Source organism: Euprymna scolopes, chromosome 43, assembly GCF_053919585.1.
Source record: "Euprymna scolopes isolate OS-2025 chromosome 43, ASM5391958v1, whole genome shotgun sequence".
Taxonomy (NCBI): Eukaryota; Metazoa; Mollusca; class Cephalopoda; order Sepiida; family Sepiolidae; genus Euprymna; species Euprymna scolopes.
In genome coordinates this window covers 53,942,487-53,963,476 of record NC_136524.1, presented here as the reverse complement: position 1 = coordinate 53,963,476, position 20,990 = coordinate 53,942,487, and the positions used below count along the sequence as shown (strand labels likewise).

The following is a 20,990-nucleotide window of genomic DNA, read 5'->3' as shown; positions in this document are numbered from 1 at the left end:
CTTATATATATATATATTATTAATTTTTTTTTTTTGTTTAAATTTCATTGGCAAAACAATTTTTCAGAACAGAAATTTATTGTTTGAATAAAGAATACTGTTCAGATTTTTTTTTCCTTAACACACGGATTTTCGATGAAGGCTCATCTCCTCAGAGGAAAAGTCATTAGCAAATATTAGATCTAATTCAAAATAATTTTGCTATTTAGCACATACAAAACTGGGATCATCTTATATAATATTACCTCCTAAAAAATACTTTGTAAGACTCTATACCACTTGATTCATTCACCTCAGGATTCTTATATATATATATATATATATATATATATATATATATATATATATATATATAACTACTTAATTTACTCACATAAAATTAATATACGAAAGTATAGATTTATGCGTAAACTTTAAGTATTTACTTCAAAAGTGCTCAATACATAGGTAGAGCTAGTTAGTAATTTATAAAATATATATGGCGATTAAGCTACACTGAATATTCCGCGTTTCATCCACTCTAGGACTCTTCAGGCTTAGTCGCAGAATATTCAGTGTAGCTTAATCGCCATATATATTTTATAAATTACTATATATATATATATATATATATATATATATATATACTCGGGGGGTTTTTTATATTCAAAAGTAATGGACTAATGAATTCAACGAGGTTGTTAGATAGTGCTCAATAAAAAGAGCTGATAATACTTGTTTATTGTTATATAAACATGCTCACATCCCGCTGCTACAAATAGCCACTTGTTTCAATCAAACAACAGATATCATCAGGCAGCGACTTGACTATTCAAAAGTTCAATGAATAATGGATTTTTATTTTAGGTAGGAACTCTTTAGAAGTTGGAGTTAAAAAAACTTAAAACACAGGACTTTAATTAAATAAGAAAGTAAAAAGGGAGACAGAAATAGAGAAAGAAAATATAGAGAAAACAAAATAGAGAGAAAAAGAAGAGACAAAATATATATATATATATATATATACATACATATATATATATATATATATATATATATATACATATACATATATATATATGATATGGAGAAGAAAAGAAAAAAGAAATAAATGGTTATAATAAAGAGAATAAGAACTAGAAGGAAAAGGAAAGAATAATGAGATCTAGTTAAATAGGGAAAGAGAGAAAGTAAGAATTTGACAGTGTATAGAAAAAGAAAAAGAAAAGGAAAAAAACCTGCGTGTCAACCAATTTATGAACAATTATACAATTCAGTAATGAAACATATTATTACAAATACAAACAGAAGATACAATCCAAGCGTCAGAAATGAACGTGTCAAAAAAGGCAGTGAATGTATTCGGCTAGCATATTTATCCTCTTACATACATCCACGAGTAAAATCAACGCAATTCAAACATACGTCTACCATTAATTAGGCCCTTTATGCTAAATGATATAAGTTTAAAGTTTTCGCGTTTTTATTAGATAAATATATGAATAAAAGAAGAAAATAATGATAAAACAATATTAAAATTATTATTAATAACAATTAACATAATAGTGATAATAATAATAATAATAATAATAATAATTATAATAATAATAATAATAATAATAATAGTAATAATAATAAAAACAGAATAAAATTAATATTTATTATCTTTTTAATATAACATATTTAGCCATAAGAGGGGATTAAATAAATTAAATAGGTCCAATAATTATAAATAAAAAACTACTAATATTTATGTATATAAAAAAAGAATACAATACAAATATATATATATACACACACACACATATATATACCCAAATATACACACACATACATATATATATACACATATATATATATATATACATATACATGCACATAAGTAAAGGTGTAACTATACTATTAAGTTGGAAGTTTAAGCTATTTAAGTATAGATATAAAGTCATATTAAATCACAAAATAATACATTCAATACCAGATTACTAATAACACAGATACAAGTACACTTACCTATAAATATATTCAGGCAAAAGAAGTAATTAAATCAACGAAATACTCAAAAATAGCGACGCACAGGTAGATAGTACCCAAATTAAGAAAATCATTCATTAACATTAACATTAAGAAAATCAACACCTCGGATTACCTTTACGTTAAAGCAGATAAGACGCAAAATTTCTACAAACTAACTACACATGAATATAACAAGCTTATTAAAGAAAATATTACAAAAAATTACAAAAAATCAAATATAGATATTTGCAAAAAAATTGACAAGGATAGTAAAGAAATAACTGACAGACTTAAAATTAGTAATAGAGTGGGAATTTTACAAAAAAAAACAGTCATATATTTTGCTTAAAGACCATAAGATAAATTTTGACAATAAACCTACAACTAGATTAATTAATCCTACGAAACCCGAAATTCGTAAATTAAGTAAAAATATACTAGAAAGAGTTAACTATCAAATTAAATCAACATATAAGCTAAATCTATGGATTAACACAGCGGATACCATTAAATGGTTTTCCAATATACATAATAAAAAGAATTGTACTTTCTTACAATTCGATATTGTGAATTACTATCCCTCCATATCTAAGGAACTATTCGAAGAGGTGATGGAGTTTGCTAAACTCCTGTCTGATATAAAAGACACTGAAATTGAAATTATACGGACATGTAGAAATACTACATTAATTAGTGGAAATGATCAGTGGTTGAAAAAAGATCAAAATGACCTGTTTGACATTTCCATGGGGTCTTTGGATTCGGCTGAAATGACAGACTTAGTAGGTCTATTCATACTATACAACTTAACCAAAGACATCAATGTCATGGATATAGGCTTGTATCGTGATGATGGACTGATGATCATCAAGGAATCCAACGGCCCTAAATGTGAAAGAACCAAAAAGATTATCTTAAATGAATTCCGTAGAATTAAATTAAAAGTGGATATTATATCAGATGTTAAAACTGTAAATTTTTTGGATGTGAACTTTGATTTAAGGAAAGGCATCTACCAACCATATAGGAAGGAAAACTCAAACCCAATTTATGTACACCCCCTATCAAATCACCCAAAATCTATCATTAGGCATATCCCCAAATCCATTAGTAAAAGAATCAGTGACAATTCTTCCAATCTTGAAACATTTAATAAACATAAATATTTCTATAACAGAGCCCTTAAGGTTAGTGGATACAAAAACACCCAAATTGAGTTCATAGAACCAACACACCCAAACACAAATACAAATAGAAACCGTAAGAGAAAAATCCTGTGGTACAATCCCCCTTTTAATCTGAAACTTAAAACAAATCTAGGAATGAAATTCTTAAACTTAATTAAAAAGCACTTCCCTATTAATAATATACTACATAAAATTTTCAATAAAAATACAATAAAACTTAGTTATAGCTGTAATGAAAACCTTGAAAAAATAATTAAAAAACATAATAACAAAATATTAAACAAAAATAGCACACCCATTGCTACCGAAAGTTGTAACTGTAGAATTAAATCAAAATGCCCTCTTAAAGGAAATTGTCAAATTACTTCTGTAGTGTACCAAGCAACTATTTCTACTAAGGAAAATCCGAATGAAAAAAAATATTACATAGGAATGACAAATAACAATTTTAAAGAAAGATTTACCGGTCACAAGTGCTCTTTTGAAAATAATGAGTACAAAAATAGAACTTCCTTGTCTAAATATTACAATGAACTAGTAGAGCAAGGTTACTCCCCAATAGTAAATTGGAAAATTTTAAAGAAAGCGAAAACCTGTTCATCTTTAAACTCGCCTTGCTACCTATGTCTTTATGAGAAATTATTTATACTTACTTTTAGAGAAAGAGATAAATTATTAAATAAGAAGCACGAAAATTCAATTAATTGCAAACATTATAAAACCCATCTTTTAAGTAATTTAGTTTAGATATAAAATTTAAATAAATTAAAAATTGTCACTGATTTCTATAATTTATTAATATTCTATTAATATACTTTCTCCTCTCCTGATTTCATTCTTTACTTCTCCTATCTTATATACCTGTGTGTCTATGTGTATATGTATGTGTCTATGTATTTATTTTATGACCGTGTGTACTTAGATCTATATATTTCTATATTATTTGGTATACCCTCCCATGTTTATTCAATCCATTTGTATGTTTCTATGTGTGTATGCATCTATCTGTACCCTTGCCAAATTATTTGTATTCTTATGTATTTCTATATATATAATTTATGTAAATTATACATATTTATGTGTGTGTATATATGTGTGTGTGCGTTGTTGTTTATTAGTATATGATTGTGTGCATATATTTGTGTATTTTTTGTATGTATGTGTATACATAAGATTATATGTATATATATATATATATATATATATATATATATATATATATATATATATATATATATATATGTATATATATATATATGTATATATGTGCTTATTAGTATGTCGGTTGGTTCTCTGTGAGTATATACATTTGTATCTTATTTTTAATTTGGGTACTATCTACCTGTGCGTCGCTATTTTTGAGTATTTCGTTGATTTAATTACTTCTTTTGCCTGAATATATTTATAGGTAAGTGTACTTGTATCTGTGTTATTAGTAATCTGGTATTGAATGTATTATTTTGTGATTTAATATGACTTTATATCTATACTTAAATAGCTTAAACTTCCAACTTAATAGTATAGTTACACCTTTACTTATGTGCATGTATATGTATATATATATATGTGTATATATATATGTATGTGTGTGTATATTTGGGTATATATATGTGTGTGTGTGTGTATATATATATATTTGTATTGTATTCTTTTTTATATACATAAATATTAGTAGTTTTTTATTTATAATTATTGGACCTATTTAATTTATTTAATCCCCTCTTATGGCTAAATATGTTATATTAAAAAGATAATAAATATTAATTTTATTCTGTTTTTATTATTATTACTATTATTATTATTATTATTATTATCACTATTATGTTTATTGTTATTAATAATAATTTTAATATTGTTTTATCATTATTTTCTTCTTTTATTCATATATTTATCTAATAAAAACGCGAAACTTTAAACTTATATCATTTAGCATAAAGGGCCTAATTAATGGTAGACGTATGTTTGAATTGCGTTGATTTTACTCGTGGATGTATGTAAGAGGATAAATATGCTAGCTGAATACATTCACTGCCTTTTTTGACACGTTCATTTCTGACGCTTGGATTGTATCTTCTGTTTGTATTTGTAATAATATGTTTCATTACTGAATTGTATAATTGTTCATAAATTGGTTGACACGCAGGTTTTTTTCCTTTTCTTTTTCTTTTTCTATACACTGTCAAATTCTTACTTTCTCTCTTTCCCTATTTAACTAGATCTCATTATTCTTTCCTTTTCCTTCTAGTTCTTATTCTCTTTATTATAACCATTTATTTCTTTTTTCTTTTCTTCTCCATATCATATATATATATATGTATATGTATATATATATATATATATATATATATATGTATGTATATATATATATATATATATATTTTGTCTCTTCTTTTTCTCTCTATTTTGTTTTCTCTATATTTTCTTTCTCTATTTCTTTCTCTATTCCTTTTTTCGCTTCTCAATCACTCTCTCCCCATTGTAATTTTTTAACTTTATTTAAATTGCCTCTCCCTTTTTACTTTCTTATTTAATTAAAGTCCTGTGTTTTAAGTTTTTTTAACTCCAACTTCTAAAGAGTTCCTACCTAAAATAAAAATCCATTATTCATTGAACTTTTGAATAGTCAAGTCGCTGCCTGATGATATCTGTTGTTTGATTGAAACAAGTGGCTATTTGTAGCAGCGGGATGTGAGCATGTTTATATAACAATAAACAAGTATATATATATATAAATTCACCTGTCATCCCTTTTTTAAAAGACTTGTGGGGGGGGGTACCTGACGTTGCCTGGGTGTTTGGAGGTGTGTGTGTTAAAAAAAAAAGTTTTAGTAGGAAGATAGAATTGAACCCCCGAAGCCTTGACGCGAAGGTGGAAACGAAAGGGAAAAGCCAGCCACCTAACCATCTCGGCCACGAGGGGAGAGGAATTGATAAGCGTGTTAAGTTAAGGGTTAAAAAATGAGTCAAGTCAAAGAGGTTTGATTGACAGGTGGCCACTTAATGAGGTCATCGTGGGAGCATTACGATGACGTGGCAGTTTTTTTATTTACTGCGGGGCAGCTTTTTGGGGTTTGCTTACTTTGTTTCAATGTGGGGCAGTTTTCGCTTCCCCAAGATGATGGTTGGGGAGAAACCAACTCCCCATTTAAAGGGGATTGCCCAAATTGAATAGCAATTGTCTGATATAAGGAGAAACTCCACATTGATCAAAGCTGACTGCTTTTGGACGTTCCCAGCGATCGTGCCGGGAACGATGTGTTAAGCTTAGTTTTGCTTTTATACAAAAAAAAACGAATCAACACGCGACGATCCAAAATTGTGGAATATTTAGCTTTTAAAAGTCGGGCAAATTAAATAGACAGGCGACCCCGTTGTTAACTCATAGATATTACGATTTACACGTGATATAAAAAAGTTTTAAGAATGAACGAGCCGAGCGAGAACCAAGCGGAAAAAGCCTTTTGCGGACATACACAAAAAGCGAGCATACATATATACATACACATTTTCGCTTTTATATATATAGATGGATTCGCCTGACCATCAAAGACAAAATTTAAGCAAGTATGGAGAGATGGTCCATAGAGGTTTATAATTATACTTCAAATTCTACTCAATAATCTTTCCTAATTTTTGGTGAGGATACTTAATTTTCTCTGACACACAAGTATATTAACAAACGTTTACTTGGAACGTGATTTTCATACATGCCAAGATTTTCAAGATAGATCTATCTATTTGAATAGTGAAATAAGAAAATAAAAAAACCAAAAAAAAAACCATTAAGTACTTGTTAATCAACAATGAGAGACAAAGATTGACTTACCTGAAAGTCCATGACATAAACTGCCAATATGTTTAGCAATTATTGGCAAGGAATGATTATCTGAATAGATACATTGTTGATAGAACCTAATTACGAGTGGAATGATTGTATTTGAACACGTATCTGAAAAACATAACGTGTAAAACCATGCACGTCAACAACATGCCAATATTGGAAAAATAAAGGGTGATTCTCCAGATTCACATCAATATTTGAAACTGCACTTATAGTCAGTTAATGTACTTCCTAACTTCCGGCGTAGCTGCTACCAGAAACGGTGACAAGGCATATCAGTTCTTTCGCTTTTTTTGTTCCTCATACCTATATATATATAGCATGTAATTTTTCTTTTTTATTACATTTTTCTGATCGCTCTTTATTTAATAACCATTGAAAAGTTTTTTTGGTCTTATTCTAATTAAGAATTACTGAAATTAGTTTTATTTTTCAAAGAATTATTGAAAACACTTAAAATCTTTTAAAACTATTTTGGGAATATTAAGTATTGGATACATTTTTTTTTTTAACGATGTTTGAAATTTTGAATTTTATTTTTACACTTTCATAAACATATATTTATTATATAAATTTAAATAATAAACTTATTTTTAAAATTAAAAAATGTATTTTTGTAATTTCATAAACATATATTTATTATATAAATTTAAATAATGGATTTATTTTTGTAATTTCATAAGCATATTTCTTATAAAATTCAAAATAAGATAAAAACTTTTATTTTTTAATTTTGTTATTAAAAGTGCAAATATAGACTGATCATGTATATGTATCTGTATAATTTTGTTAATTTTTACTGTATATTTGTATTTGTACATTTTTCAATAATGTCCCTTTTTTATATTTTTATTCAATAAATCGCTTCACAATAGAAATACTAGAGAACAATAAAAGCGAAGGAACTGATTTGCCCTGTCACCACTTCCGGTAGCAGCCACGCCAGAAGTTAGGAATTACATTAACTGACTATTAGCAAAACTGCTTGTAAAAAAGAGAATAAATAAAATAGTACAAAAAGTTTATTTTATTATTTGCTTATATGATAGTATATCAAAAATTACACAAATTGATCCAATATTTTTTTTTTTTTTTTTTTTTTGAACAAAAACTATTGGCTCAATGTAAATAAAAATACAAATTTTATGTGAAATATCTTGGGAGTTATTTTTAGCCTTCATCCTGAGCGTCCATTATATAACTATTGTGTTTGTTGCTCGTTATGGAAACAGCAAAATGGAAATGGCACCAACCCCATGCAGGTTTAACTATGGAAGTATGAAACTCACAAGCAGTCTCCTGTTGCATGTATTCATATAAGCATGAAACTATTTAATAACAATAGAAGAGATGATAATTTTACAAGAACTATAATTGTAAATATTGCGAGTCCATCATCTTGGACCGTAATGTATACTTAGGCGAGAAACCCCTACCCTTTATTTCTGCTTATGACAAACCTTAAACTTAAATCTCACGTAACTAATGTAATAAAAACGGCTTGAAAGCACTTACCAATATAATTTCATTTCTTTTTCTATAAAAATCTGGATGAATTTGTATATATTTTGGTGTACATTTGTTTGTTTGTTTTTTTTAATTTTCTTTAATCTATAGCTAGAGAGGAACAGAGAGAAATAGACAGAAAATGAGAGTACAAAGCAACTAATTTGGCATTTTATCTTTCTATTGCTTTTAATTAAACTGGCTTTACAAACTCACTTTTTCTTGAATCAAACAACCTAACTAAAACTCAACACGTAATAAATGCTGATTTAATTTCAATATTTTGTTTCATTTGTTGACAAGAAAGACTTTGTCAAGAAAAGGCTTTCATTAAACAGAATCAAGCAAATCTAGATGAAAGTATTGATGAGAGAAAGGAAGGTGTAACAAAAGATGGTGCTTATTCAAAATTACACTCAATATAAAAAACACAGACAAATCTCTATGTATGTACTTGTCATGGAATGGAGATCTCGTAATAAAAAAAAATCACATAAATTGATGAAGTAGTTTTTCTCAATTAAAGAAAAACTACTTGATCAAATTTTACAATTTTTAACGAATAATAATAAAATAGCACAGTTCATAAATCTCAGTAGTCAAATTGAGTTGAACTTTAACACATTCTAAAAAAACATGCCAACTCCTTCCTAACTTTTCATAAAATTTAATTTTCTTATTAAAAAGAATAAAAAACGCTTGATCAATTCATACAATTTTTAGAATATGACATCTTCATTCCATGATGAGTACACGCATCATAAAGATTGGTCTGTATTTTATTTTTATTATTATTATTATTTCTGCATTTTTTAAAAATTATTTTTATTTCTGCATTTTTTTTATTATTATTATTTCTACATTTTTTTTATTATTATTTCTGCATTTTTTTTAATGATTATTTCTGCATTTTTTTTATTTTATTATTATTATTTCTGCATTTAAAAATTTTTTTTATTATTATTATTATTATTTCTGCATTGTTTTTTTATTTTTATTATCATTATTTCTGCATTTTTTTATTATTATTATTTCTACATTTTTTTATTATTATTATTTCTACATTTTTTTTTATTATTATTTCTACATTTTTTTTTATTATTATTTCTGCATTTTTTTTTATTATTATTTCTGCATTTTTTTATTTTATTATTATTATTTCTGCATTTAAAAATTTTTTTTATTATTATTATTATTATTTCTGCATTGTTTTTTTATTTTTATTATCATTATTTCTGCATTTTTTAAAATTATTATTATTTCTACATTTTTTTTATTATTAATAATAAGTATAGTTTTAAATAAGCACCCCCAAATGTCTGCTTTTGTTAGATATTGAATTTTTATTCGACATAAAAAAAAGTATTCCAGAAAGGATGGATGCTGTTTGTAAAAATGGCACTCCAGTCTTTTTATAAATGTAAAATCTCGCAAACTAACATCAAACAAATGCCAACAACAAGTGGACATTGGCCTGCACAGAAGGTATTAAATTAAATTAGATAATCATGCTAGTGGTGATTGGACGATTTCAATATTTTTCGATTCTGATACAATTACCGATTCCAATGGTTTTAAAATTTAGTTATAAAGGTGTGCTTTTTTTTTCAGATTGCTGTAAAACCCCATGTAATACGGGCATATGCTTTTCGCAAATGTAAGAGTACATTTGTGGATTGGGAGATCTATGAAGTTTAATTTTCGTTTATAATCAATAAATATCTATAATTTATCATTGGTACCAACAATGGAAAATTAAGTTTTAAACAAAAGCAAACAAACAAAAAAAAAAAAAAACAATAATAAAAAGAATAATTTTTTGGCATCAGAAAAATAAACCAATTTTTCTGATACCACAAAATATTTTGATTCCAGCATGTATAGTTTTTGTACAATTATAATTTTTAAATATTGAGGTGAAATTGAAAAGGCACCAAATTAAGGTAAAACTCCAGCTAAAATTATATTCATGAATTGAAAAATGTTTACGCCGCTGATCCATAATATTCATTTGCGATACTTACCATCATCTAAAAGACTCAATATATTTACTACCGTTTCCAGACCCATCATACGGACGTAACTTTCTTCATCATTTGTTAGCTCTACAAGCTCTGGAAGGATAGCACTTTTTGTGGCTTCAAGGCTGAAAAAAACAATATTCAAAGACTTACATTTTTCTCTTATATAACTTGTTTATTTCACCTTAGATTTCTTCATTACAGCCATTTCGGTAATAAGATGACAATTCTATGGTTTTATGTTTTCATAGAAATTTTCCTCCCATCAACTCATCAGATGCAATTTCCATCTGATATTATTGACAGTTGTACTTCCCCTGCATTGCCAGATAAAAAACATTGCTAGGTGGAGAGTTTAGGCAGATATTAAAGTTGACCACATGTTGGATTTTTGAAAACATAAAACATAGTCATCGTCATCTATGAAATTCAAATAGGGAAATAAAACCTCATAGCTTAAAGGGAAATAATTCATAGGTTAAATGATAAATTACTTCTGTTTTTAAATGCAGCTGATCTTGTATATACTAATAATGAAAACTAAATTAAATTAAATGTAAATTAAAGTAAAAATAAATTAAATAAATCGACATTATATAACATTTCTAAACAATACTTCAAACAATTCTATTACTAGTTTTCATTAAAAAATTAGAACTAATTATCAAAACAGATTTTATTTAATGTAATATGCAAATGAGATAACCTCTTTAATGTTGATCCCTTTTGAATAAATAGTATATGTAGAAATCATACAAGAATAAAAGTATATAAGAGTTCGTTTTCAGAATTAAAATCTATTTCCGAAACAGTGTACCTGATATATATATATATATATATATATATATATATATATATATATATATATATTTATTTATATATATATATATATATATATATATATATATATATATATATATTTATTTCACCAGACTATCCATTCACGTGTAATCACCTTTTTCTTCACCATATTCTCTCTGCTTCACTTTTTTGTTATCAAGTAAGATTTTTGACTTACTTGTTTCATCAAATACTTTTGTATGCAAAATCCGATCCCGCATTTTGCTAATTCTTACCCTCTGATGAGAAGGAAAGTATTTCTTCAAAACTCTGTGGATTAAGGACTATCCACTTATCAAGTGTTTCCTTTCCAGATTAAATATGTTTTTAACTCTTTTTCAAGGTGTTTTTTAACATGTTTTATTAACTGTTTGCTCATATATATATATATATATATATATATATATATATATATACCTAGTTATATTTTTTGTAAAGAAGGATTCCAGTAGAGTGCTCTATTATAATGAAAAAATTCCGAAAATCAGAGCATATTATTTACATTTTTATCTACAGAAAGTTTAGATGAGATGAGTCATCAGTACTGTTGGTTGCAAACTTGATAATAGAGGACCATTTTAGATACCCATATATTTTTTTTAATTTTTTTTATTCACTTTTCACCCCAAACAAGGCCAGCGCCATTTTGAAGTAGGGGGCTACTATCAGGGACAATTTGCAGGGACATTATGAAGGGAGATTAGTAGAAAGATGTTTGCTCACATTACAATTGAATTTCTGCATATCAGTACAGTTGAGAAAATTCCAAAGGGAGTTCCAAAGACTTGCAGTTCTGAGGAAGAAAATATTGGAGTAAAAGGCTTTCTTACACCTAGGGATCTCTACTGTAAAGGGGTAGGACTTAGTTGCTTGTCGGGTTTGTTGGGTTTGAGGAGTTACAAGTGCTTGCAGTTCGTCAGAGCATTCACCATTAAAGTATTTGTAGAACAGGCAGAAGGAATGCAACATTTCGTCGATGGGACAGAGGCTGAAGCCTAGATGACAGTTTAGGACCTATCAGGTTGGCACTCTCTTTTGAACTCTGTCCAGAAGTGAGAGAAAAGCAGCAGATGCACCTGCCCAAATGTGACAACAGTACTCCATACATGGTCAAATGGTGGCCTTATAGAGATACAGGATGTATTCAGGCGTAAGTAATTTTCTAGCACGGTAGAGAGAGCACACCTTTTTTGCAGCAACCTTGACAATGCTCTCAATGTATATATTCCAGTTCATGTTCCCTATAAACGTTAGGCCGAGGAGTTTGAAAGAAGTACTTTCAGGCAGTGTGTTCTTGGCCACTGCTATTGGTGGTAGAGAAGGTTTCTTGTAATTATTGAAGGAAACAAACTTAGTCTTAGCAGCATTGAATGTGACCATGCATTTTAGCTCTTTTCAGCTGACATTCATCTACTTATTTATAACTGGAATTGGAAAAATACACATAAATTACAAGATCTCGTGCACATCTCGTTTTTTTAAAAAACAATAAAATTCAAATAATAACATTTTTAAAATTGTCTGTTTAATATTTTGGACACTAAAGAAAACGAAAAAAGAACGAACGGGGAAAATGATGTTGCAACAGAGGTATATGACAGTGCATCTATCTGTGATCTAGTTAGACTTTTCTTACTAGACACCAAGAAAAAGAAATTCCCATACCATTTTTTCAGGTTGTATAAAAATGATGGATTATGCCTACCACGGGACTCTAATGGATGCATATTAGGCAGACTCAGGAAAGATTCAGCTTTTCAAGGGGCTAGGTTTTAAGAGAAAAATAATGACAAATTTATATAAAGTAGACTTCGTAGATGAAACACTAGATCTAAAAAAAAAAAAAAAAAAAAAAATACATATAAACCCTTCTGTAAACTCAATGAAAAACTTATATACATAAATAAAGGTTCATGCCATCCACCCACAGAGTTTAAAAATATGGTAGCTAATGTTATCAAAAGAATATCAAGATTCTCTTTGAATGCTGAAGTGTTTGAACAGGCAGCACCATATTATAATGATGCCCTCAATAAAATAAATAAGACTCATAATCAACAAGAAAATAAAACAAGAAACAAGGTGGAATATAATTTGGTTTTTACTTCCATTTTCACTTAATACTAAAACTAGAGGAAGGCATTGTTTTTCTTTAGGTTTCTGGATAAATATTTTTCACAAAAAACACAGACTACATAAAATCTTTAATATGAACGCTGAAAGTAAGCTACTTGACAACACAATCGATTAAATCCATTATCTCTAGAGAACCAAAAAAGATAATAAACGCAGAAGAGCTTTCATAACCCCTACACACTGCATTGTATTCCCTTGTTTCAAATTGACTAATAAATCTATTACAATAGAAAAATGCGAGCATGAAAACTAATATGGTTAAGCTTAAACATGGAAAAGTAAAGGACTATTTAAAATTGGAAAGAAAAGGACAAAATATTCTAGTAAAAAATATAATAAATTTATAACTTACAATATTGCAGCATTAAGAATTGATTATATAATGTTATAAATTGAATTAAAAAAATACTGCATGTATTGGAGGGCTGCCTATACCTGGCCGTGTATTGGAGGGTGGGCTGTGCCTGGCCGTGTAATAAAAGGCAGGTTGTGCCTGGCCATGTATTGGAAGGCTACCTGTACCTGGCCGTGTATTTGAGGGCGGGCTGTGTCTGGCCATGTATTGGAGGGCGGGCTGTGCCTGGCCATGTATTGGAGGGCGGGCTGTGCCTGGCCATGTATTGGAGGGCGGGCTGTGCCTGGCCATGTATTGGAGGGCGGGCTGTGCCTGGCCATGTATTGGAGGGCGGGCTGTGCCTGGCCATGTATTGGAGGGCGGGCTGTGCCTGGCCATGTATTGGAGGGCGGGCTGTGCCTGGCCATGTATTGGAGGGCGGGCTGAGCCTGACCATGTATTGGAGAGCGGGCTGAGCCTGGCCGTGTATTGAAGGGCGAGTTGTGCCTGGCCATGTAGTGGAGGACTGCCTATTCCTGGCTATGTATTGGAGGGCAGGCTGTGCGTGGCCAGGTATTGTAGGGTGGGCTGTGCCTGGCCGGGTATTGTAGGGCGAGCTGTGCCTGGCCATGTATGGGAGAACTGCCTATGCCTGGCCGTGTATTTGAGGGCGGGCTATGCCTGGCTGTGTATTGAAGGGTGGGGTGCGAGGGCGGGTTGTGCTTGTCTGTGTACTGGAGGGCGGGTCGTGCATGGCCATGTATTCAAGGGCGAGTTGTGTCCCTTTTTCACACCAAACAAAGCATATTGCCATTTGGATGTAAGAGGCTACTATTTAGAATAATTTTGGCAAGATTTCTGTTCAAATTACATTTAAATTTTTGCATGTCAATACAAGAGAGAAGGAGGAAATGGGAGGGAATTCCAAAGGAAGAAACTATTAGAAGCGAAGGTTTTCAGGAACCTTGTCGGTGAAGAGGTGGAATGTTGCTGCTCACCAGGATGGTAAGGAATATGTACGTCAAGGGGGCACAAGTGCTATGCTTTCATCAAAGAACATTCCATTAAAGTACTTGTAAAGCAGGCACAGGGATGCAACATTGCAGCGATGGAACAGAGGTTGAAGCTTAGCCAATAGTGCGAGACCTATTTTTTGGACTGTCTAACAGTGAAAAACTTGTGGTAGATGCACCAGCCAAGATGCGGCAACAATACTCCATGCATAGATAAACCGTGGCTTTGTAGAGATATAGCATACTCTCTGGTATGAGTAATTTTCTGGCAAAGTAGAGAAAATCCACTTTCTTTGCAGCAGTCTTGGCAATATCCTCAATGTATTTGTTCCAGTAAATGTCAAGCCAAGGGGTTTGAACTGCTCTGGATATCCATTTTATCTGTTCTGGGATGTTGCTAGGGGTTATAAAAAAAAAAAAAAAAAAAAAAAAAGAAGAGGTTAACAAGAGTGTGTAACATCTTTATATTAAAAATTGTATCTCTTTATCTCCTTCAATCTATCTTTCTCTTTCCATCTTCACTGTTTATCCGCATTATCCTTTTTCTCACCCCGATTCACCTCCGCTCATTCCTCTTTCTAGTTTTAATGCATTCAATATAATAATGTAAATCATTTCTCTTTATATAACAGAGGACATTGGAAATGGCTGAAACGTAAGCCTGTTGACCGCTAAAGAACAAATTTTTTTTTTTTATTTTACATAATAATTATACAAAGCAGTCCCAATAAAGAATATATCAACTTTATGGTTGTTTGTTTTGTAGGTTCTTTTTTGTTTTCCTTTTAGCTGCACACACAAACACACATACACACAGAAAACTGCTCTCTGTGTAATAGATGTATAAAAGAAAGATAAAAATGATGTTGCTCATACCCTAATCCTCTGGCCACAGAGTTTAACTGTTTACACATGCACCCTCGAACTTTATAGTCGACATCTTGGCACAGCGATTGTACAACTGGTAGAATTTCCTTTTTGATTCTGAAAAAAAAAAACAACAAAAAAACATACAAAAATTGTTTAAATGTGAACCAAAAATAAATAGAAATAAGACATAATAGGTGTCTCAGTTAAGTCATATCTACTACTATCTGTTTGAAGTAGCGATGGAATCATTCCAAAATTTTAACAAATTCTGATACAATTATAGATTCTGCTTTAAATTCTCAATTCCGATACAATTACAGATTGTTTTAAATTCTCAATTCCGATACAATTATAGATTCTATTTCAAATTCTCAATTCCTATACAATTACAGATTCTGTTTCAAATTCTCAATTCCGATACAATTACAGATTCTGTTTCAAATTCTCAATTCCGATACAATTACACATTCTGATTATTTTAAATTCTCAATTCCGATACAATTACACATTCTGATTATTTTAAATTCTCAATTCCGATACAATTACACATTCTGTTTTAAATTCTCAATTCCGATACAATTACACATTCTGATTATTTTAAATTCTCAATTCCGATACAATTACAGATTCTGTTTTAAATTCTCAATTCCGTTACAATTACAGATTCTGTTTTAAATTCTCAATTCCGATACAATTACACATTCTGATTATTTTAAATTCTCAATTCCGATACAATTACAGATTCTGTTTTAAATTCTCAATTCCGATACAACTACAGATTCTGTTTTAAATTCTCAATTCTGATACAATTACAGATTCTGTTTTAAATTCTCAATTCTGATACAATTACACATTCCGATTATTTTAAATTCTACATTCCGCTACAATTACACATTCTGCTTTAAATTCTCAATTCCGATATAATTACAGATTCTGTTTTAAATTCTCAATTCTGATACAATTACACATTCCGATTATTTTAAATTCTCAATTCCGATACAATTACACATTCCGATTATTTTAAATTCTCAATTCCGATACAATTACATATTCCAATTATTTTAAATTTTCAATTCCGATACAATTACACATTCTGCTTTAAATTCTCAATTCCGATATGATTACAGATTCTATTTTAAATTCTCAATTCCGATACAATTACACATTCCGATTATTTTTAATTCTCAATTCCGATACAATTACAGATTCTGTTTTAAATTCTCAATTCCGATACAATTACAGATTCTGTTTTAAATTCTCAATTCCGATACAATTATAGATTCTGTTTTAAATTCTCAATTCCGATACAATTATAGATTCTGTTTCAAATTCTCAATTCCGATACAATTACACATTCTGATTATTTTAAATTATCAATTCCGATACAATTACAGATTCTGTTTTAAATTCTCAATTCCGATACAATTACACAATACGATTATTTTAAATTATCAATTCCGATACAATTACAGATTCTGTTTTAAATTCTCAATTCCGATACAATTACAGATTCTGTTTTAAATTCTCAATTCCGATACAATTACACATTACGATTATTTTAAATTCTCAATTACAATACAATTACAGATTCTGTTTTAAATTCTCAATTCCGATACAATTACAGATTCTGTTTTAAATTCTCAATTCTGATACAATTACAGATTCTGTTTCAAATTCTCAATTCCGATACAATTACACATTCCAATTACTTTAAATTCTCAATTCCGATACAATTACAGATTCTGATTATTTTAAATTCTCAATTCCGATACAATTACACTCTGATTATTTTAAATTCTAAATTCCGATACAATTACAGATTCTGTTTTAAATTCTCAATTCCGATACAATTACACATTCCGATTATTTTAAATTCTCAATTCCGATACAATTACACATTCCGATTATTTTAAATTCTCAATTCCAATACAATTACACATTCTGATTATTTTAAATTCTCAATTCCGATACAATTACACATTCTGTTTTAAATTCTCAATTCCGATACAATTACAGATTGTTTTAAATTCTCAATTCCGATACAATTATAGATTCTATTTCAAATTCTCAATTCCGATACAATTACAGATTCTGTTTCAAATTCTCAGTTCCGATACAATTACACATTCTGTTTCAAATTCTCAATTCCGATACAATTACACATTCTGATTATTGTAAATTCTCAATTCCGATACAATTACACTTTCTGATTATTTTAAATTCTCAATTCCGATACAATTACACATTCTGCTTTAAATTCTCAATTTCGATACAATTACACATTCCGATTATTTTAAATTCTCAATTCCGATACAATTACACATTCCGATTATTTTAAATTCTCAATTCTGATACAATTACACATTCTGATTATTTTAAATTCTCAATTCCGCTACAATTACAGATTCTGCTTTAAATTCTCAATTCCGATATAATTACAGATTCTATTTTAAATTCTCAATTCCGATACAATTACACATTCCGATTATTTTTAATTCTCAATTCCGATACAATTACAGATTCTGTTTTAAATTCTCAATTCCGATACAATTATAGATTCTGTTTTAAATTCTCAATTCCGATACAATTATAGATTCTGTTTTAAATTCTCAATTCCGATACAATTACACATTCTGATTATTTTAAATTCTCAATTCCGATACAATTACAGATTCTGTTTTAAATTCTCAATTCCGATACAATTACAAATTACGATTATTTTAAATTATCAATTCCGATACAATTACCGATTCTGTTTTAAATTCTCAATTCCGATACAATTACACATTACGATTATTTTAAATTCTCAATTCCAATACAATTACAGATTCTGTTTTAAATTCTCAATTCCGATACAATTACAGATTCTGTTTTAAATTCTCTATTCCGATACAATTACAGATTCTGTTTTAAATTCTCAATTCCGATACAATTACAGATTCTGTTTCAAATTCTCAATTCCGATACAATTACACATTCCAATTACTTTAAATTCTCAATTCCGATACAATTACAGATTCTGATTATTTTAAATTCTCAATTCCGATACAATTACACTTTCTGATTATTTTAAATTCTCAATTCCGATACAATTACACTTTCTGATTATTTTAAATTCTCAATTCCGATACAATTACAGATTCTGTTTTAAATTCTCAATTCCGATACAATTACACATTCCGATTATTTTAAATTCTCAATTCCGATACAATTACACATTCCGATTATTTTAAATTCTCAATTCTGATACAATTACACATTCTGATTATTTTAAATTCTCAATTCCGCTACAATTACAGATTCTGTTTTAAATTCTCAATTCCGATATAATTACAGATTCTATTTTAAATTCTCAATTCCGATACAATTACACAATACGATTATTTTAAATTCTCAATTCCGATACAATTACAGATTCTCTGTTTTAAATTCTCAATTCCGATACAATTACACATTACGATTATTTTAAATTATCAATTCCGATACAATTACAGATTCTGTTTTAAATTCTCAATTCCGATACAATTACAGATTCTGTTTTAAATTCTCAATTCCGATACAATTACACATTACGATTATTTTAAATTCTCAATTCCAATACAATTACAGATTCTGTTTTAAATTCTCAATTCCGAGACAATTACAGATTCTGTTTTAAATTCTCAATTCCGATACAATTAGAGATTCAGTTTCAAATTCTCAATTCCCATACAATTAGAGATTCAGTTTCAAATTCTCAATTCCGATACAATTACACATTACGATTATTTTAAATTCTCAATTCGTATACAATTACACATTCTGTTTCAAATTCTCAATTCCGATACAATTATACATTCCGATTATTTTTAATTCTCAATTCCGATACAATTACAGATTATTTTAAATTCGCAATTCCGATACAATTACAGATTCTGTTTTAAATTCTCAATTCCGATACAATTACAAATTACGATTATTTTAAATTATCAATTCCGATACAATTACAGATTCTGTTTTAAATTCTCAATTCCGATACAATTACAGATTCTGTTTTAAATTCTCAATTCCGATACAATTACACATTCCGATTATTTTAAATTCTCAATTCCGATACAATTACATATTCCAATTATTTTAAATTTTCAATTCCGATACAATTACACATTCTGCTTTAAATTCTCAATTCCGATATAATTACAGATTCTATTTTAAATTCTCAATTCCGATACAATTACACATTCCGATTATTTTTAATTCTCAATTCCGATACAATTACAGATTCTGTTTTAAATTCTCAATTCCGATACAATTACAGATTCTGTTTTAAATTCTCAATTCCGATACAATTATAGATTCTGTTTTAAATTCTCAATTCCGATACAATTATAGATTCTGTTTCAAATTCTCAATTCCGATACAATTACACATTCTGATTATTTTAAATTATCAATTCCGATACAATTACAGATTCTGTTTTAAATTCTCAATTCCGATACAATTACACAATACGATTATTTTAAATTATCAATTCCGATACAATTACAGATTCTGTTTTAAATTCTCAATTCCGATACAATTACAGATTCTGTTTTAAATTCTCAATTCCGATACAATTACACATTACGATTATTTTAAATTCTCAATTACAATACAATTACAGATTCTGTTTTAAATTCTCAATTCCGATACAATTACAGATTCTGTTTTAAATTCTCAATTCTGATACAATTACAGATTCTGTTTCAAATTCTCAATTCCGATACAATTACACATTCCAATTACTTTAAATTCTCAATTCCGATACAATTACAGATTCTGATTATTTTAAATTCTCAATTCCGATACAATTACACTCTGATTATTTTAAATTCTAAATTCCGATACAATTACAGATTCTGTTTTAAATTCTCAATTCTGATACAATTACACATTCCGATTATTTTAAATTCTCAATTCCGATACAATTACACATTCCGATTATTTTAAATTCTCAATTCCAATACAATTACACATTCTGATTATTTTAAATTCTCAATTCCGATACAATTACAGATTCTGTTTTAAATTCTCAATTCCGATACAATTACAGATTGTTTTAAATTCTCAATTCCGATACAATTATAGATTCTATTTCAAATTCTCAATTCCGATACAATTACAGATTCTGTTTCAAATTCTCAGTTCCGATACAATTACACATTCTGTTTCAAATTCTCAATTCCGATACAATTACACATTCTGATTATTGTAAATTCTCAATTCCGATAC

General features: G+C 28.7%; 1 protein-coding gene across 2 annotated transcripts in view; it reads right to left on the bottom strand.

Annotated features, from left to right (window-relative positions):
- LOC145268350 (serine/threonine-protein phosphatase 4 regulatory subunit 4-like) overlaps positions 1 to 20,990 on the bottom strand; it is a 295,902-nt gene that overhangs the window by 199,187 nt on the left and 75,725 nt on the right. For both annotated transcript variants that reach the window (XM_080123870.1, XM_080123872.1), the window contains exons 6-8: positions 15,747 to 15,854; positions 10,551 to 10,672; positions 7,006 to 7,128 (exon numbers count right to left, since the gene is read on the bottom strand). In XM_080123870.1, coding sequence (XP_079979996.1) covers positions 7,006 to 7,128; positions 10,551 to 10,672; positions 15,747 to 15,854 — 353 coding nt within the window. The remainder of the gene's footprint in view (positions 1 to 7,005; positions 7,129 to 10,550; positions 10,673 to 15,746; positions 15,855 to 20,990) is intronic.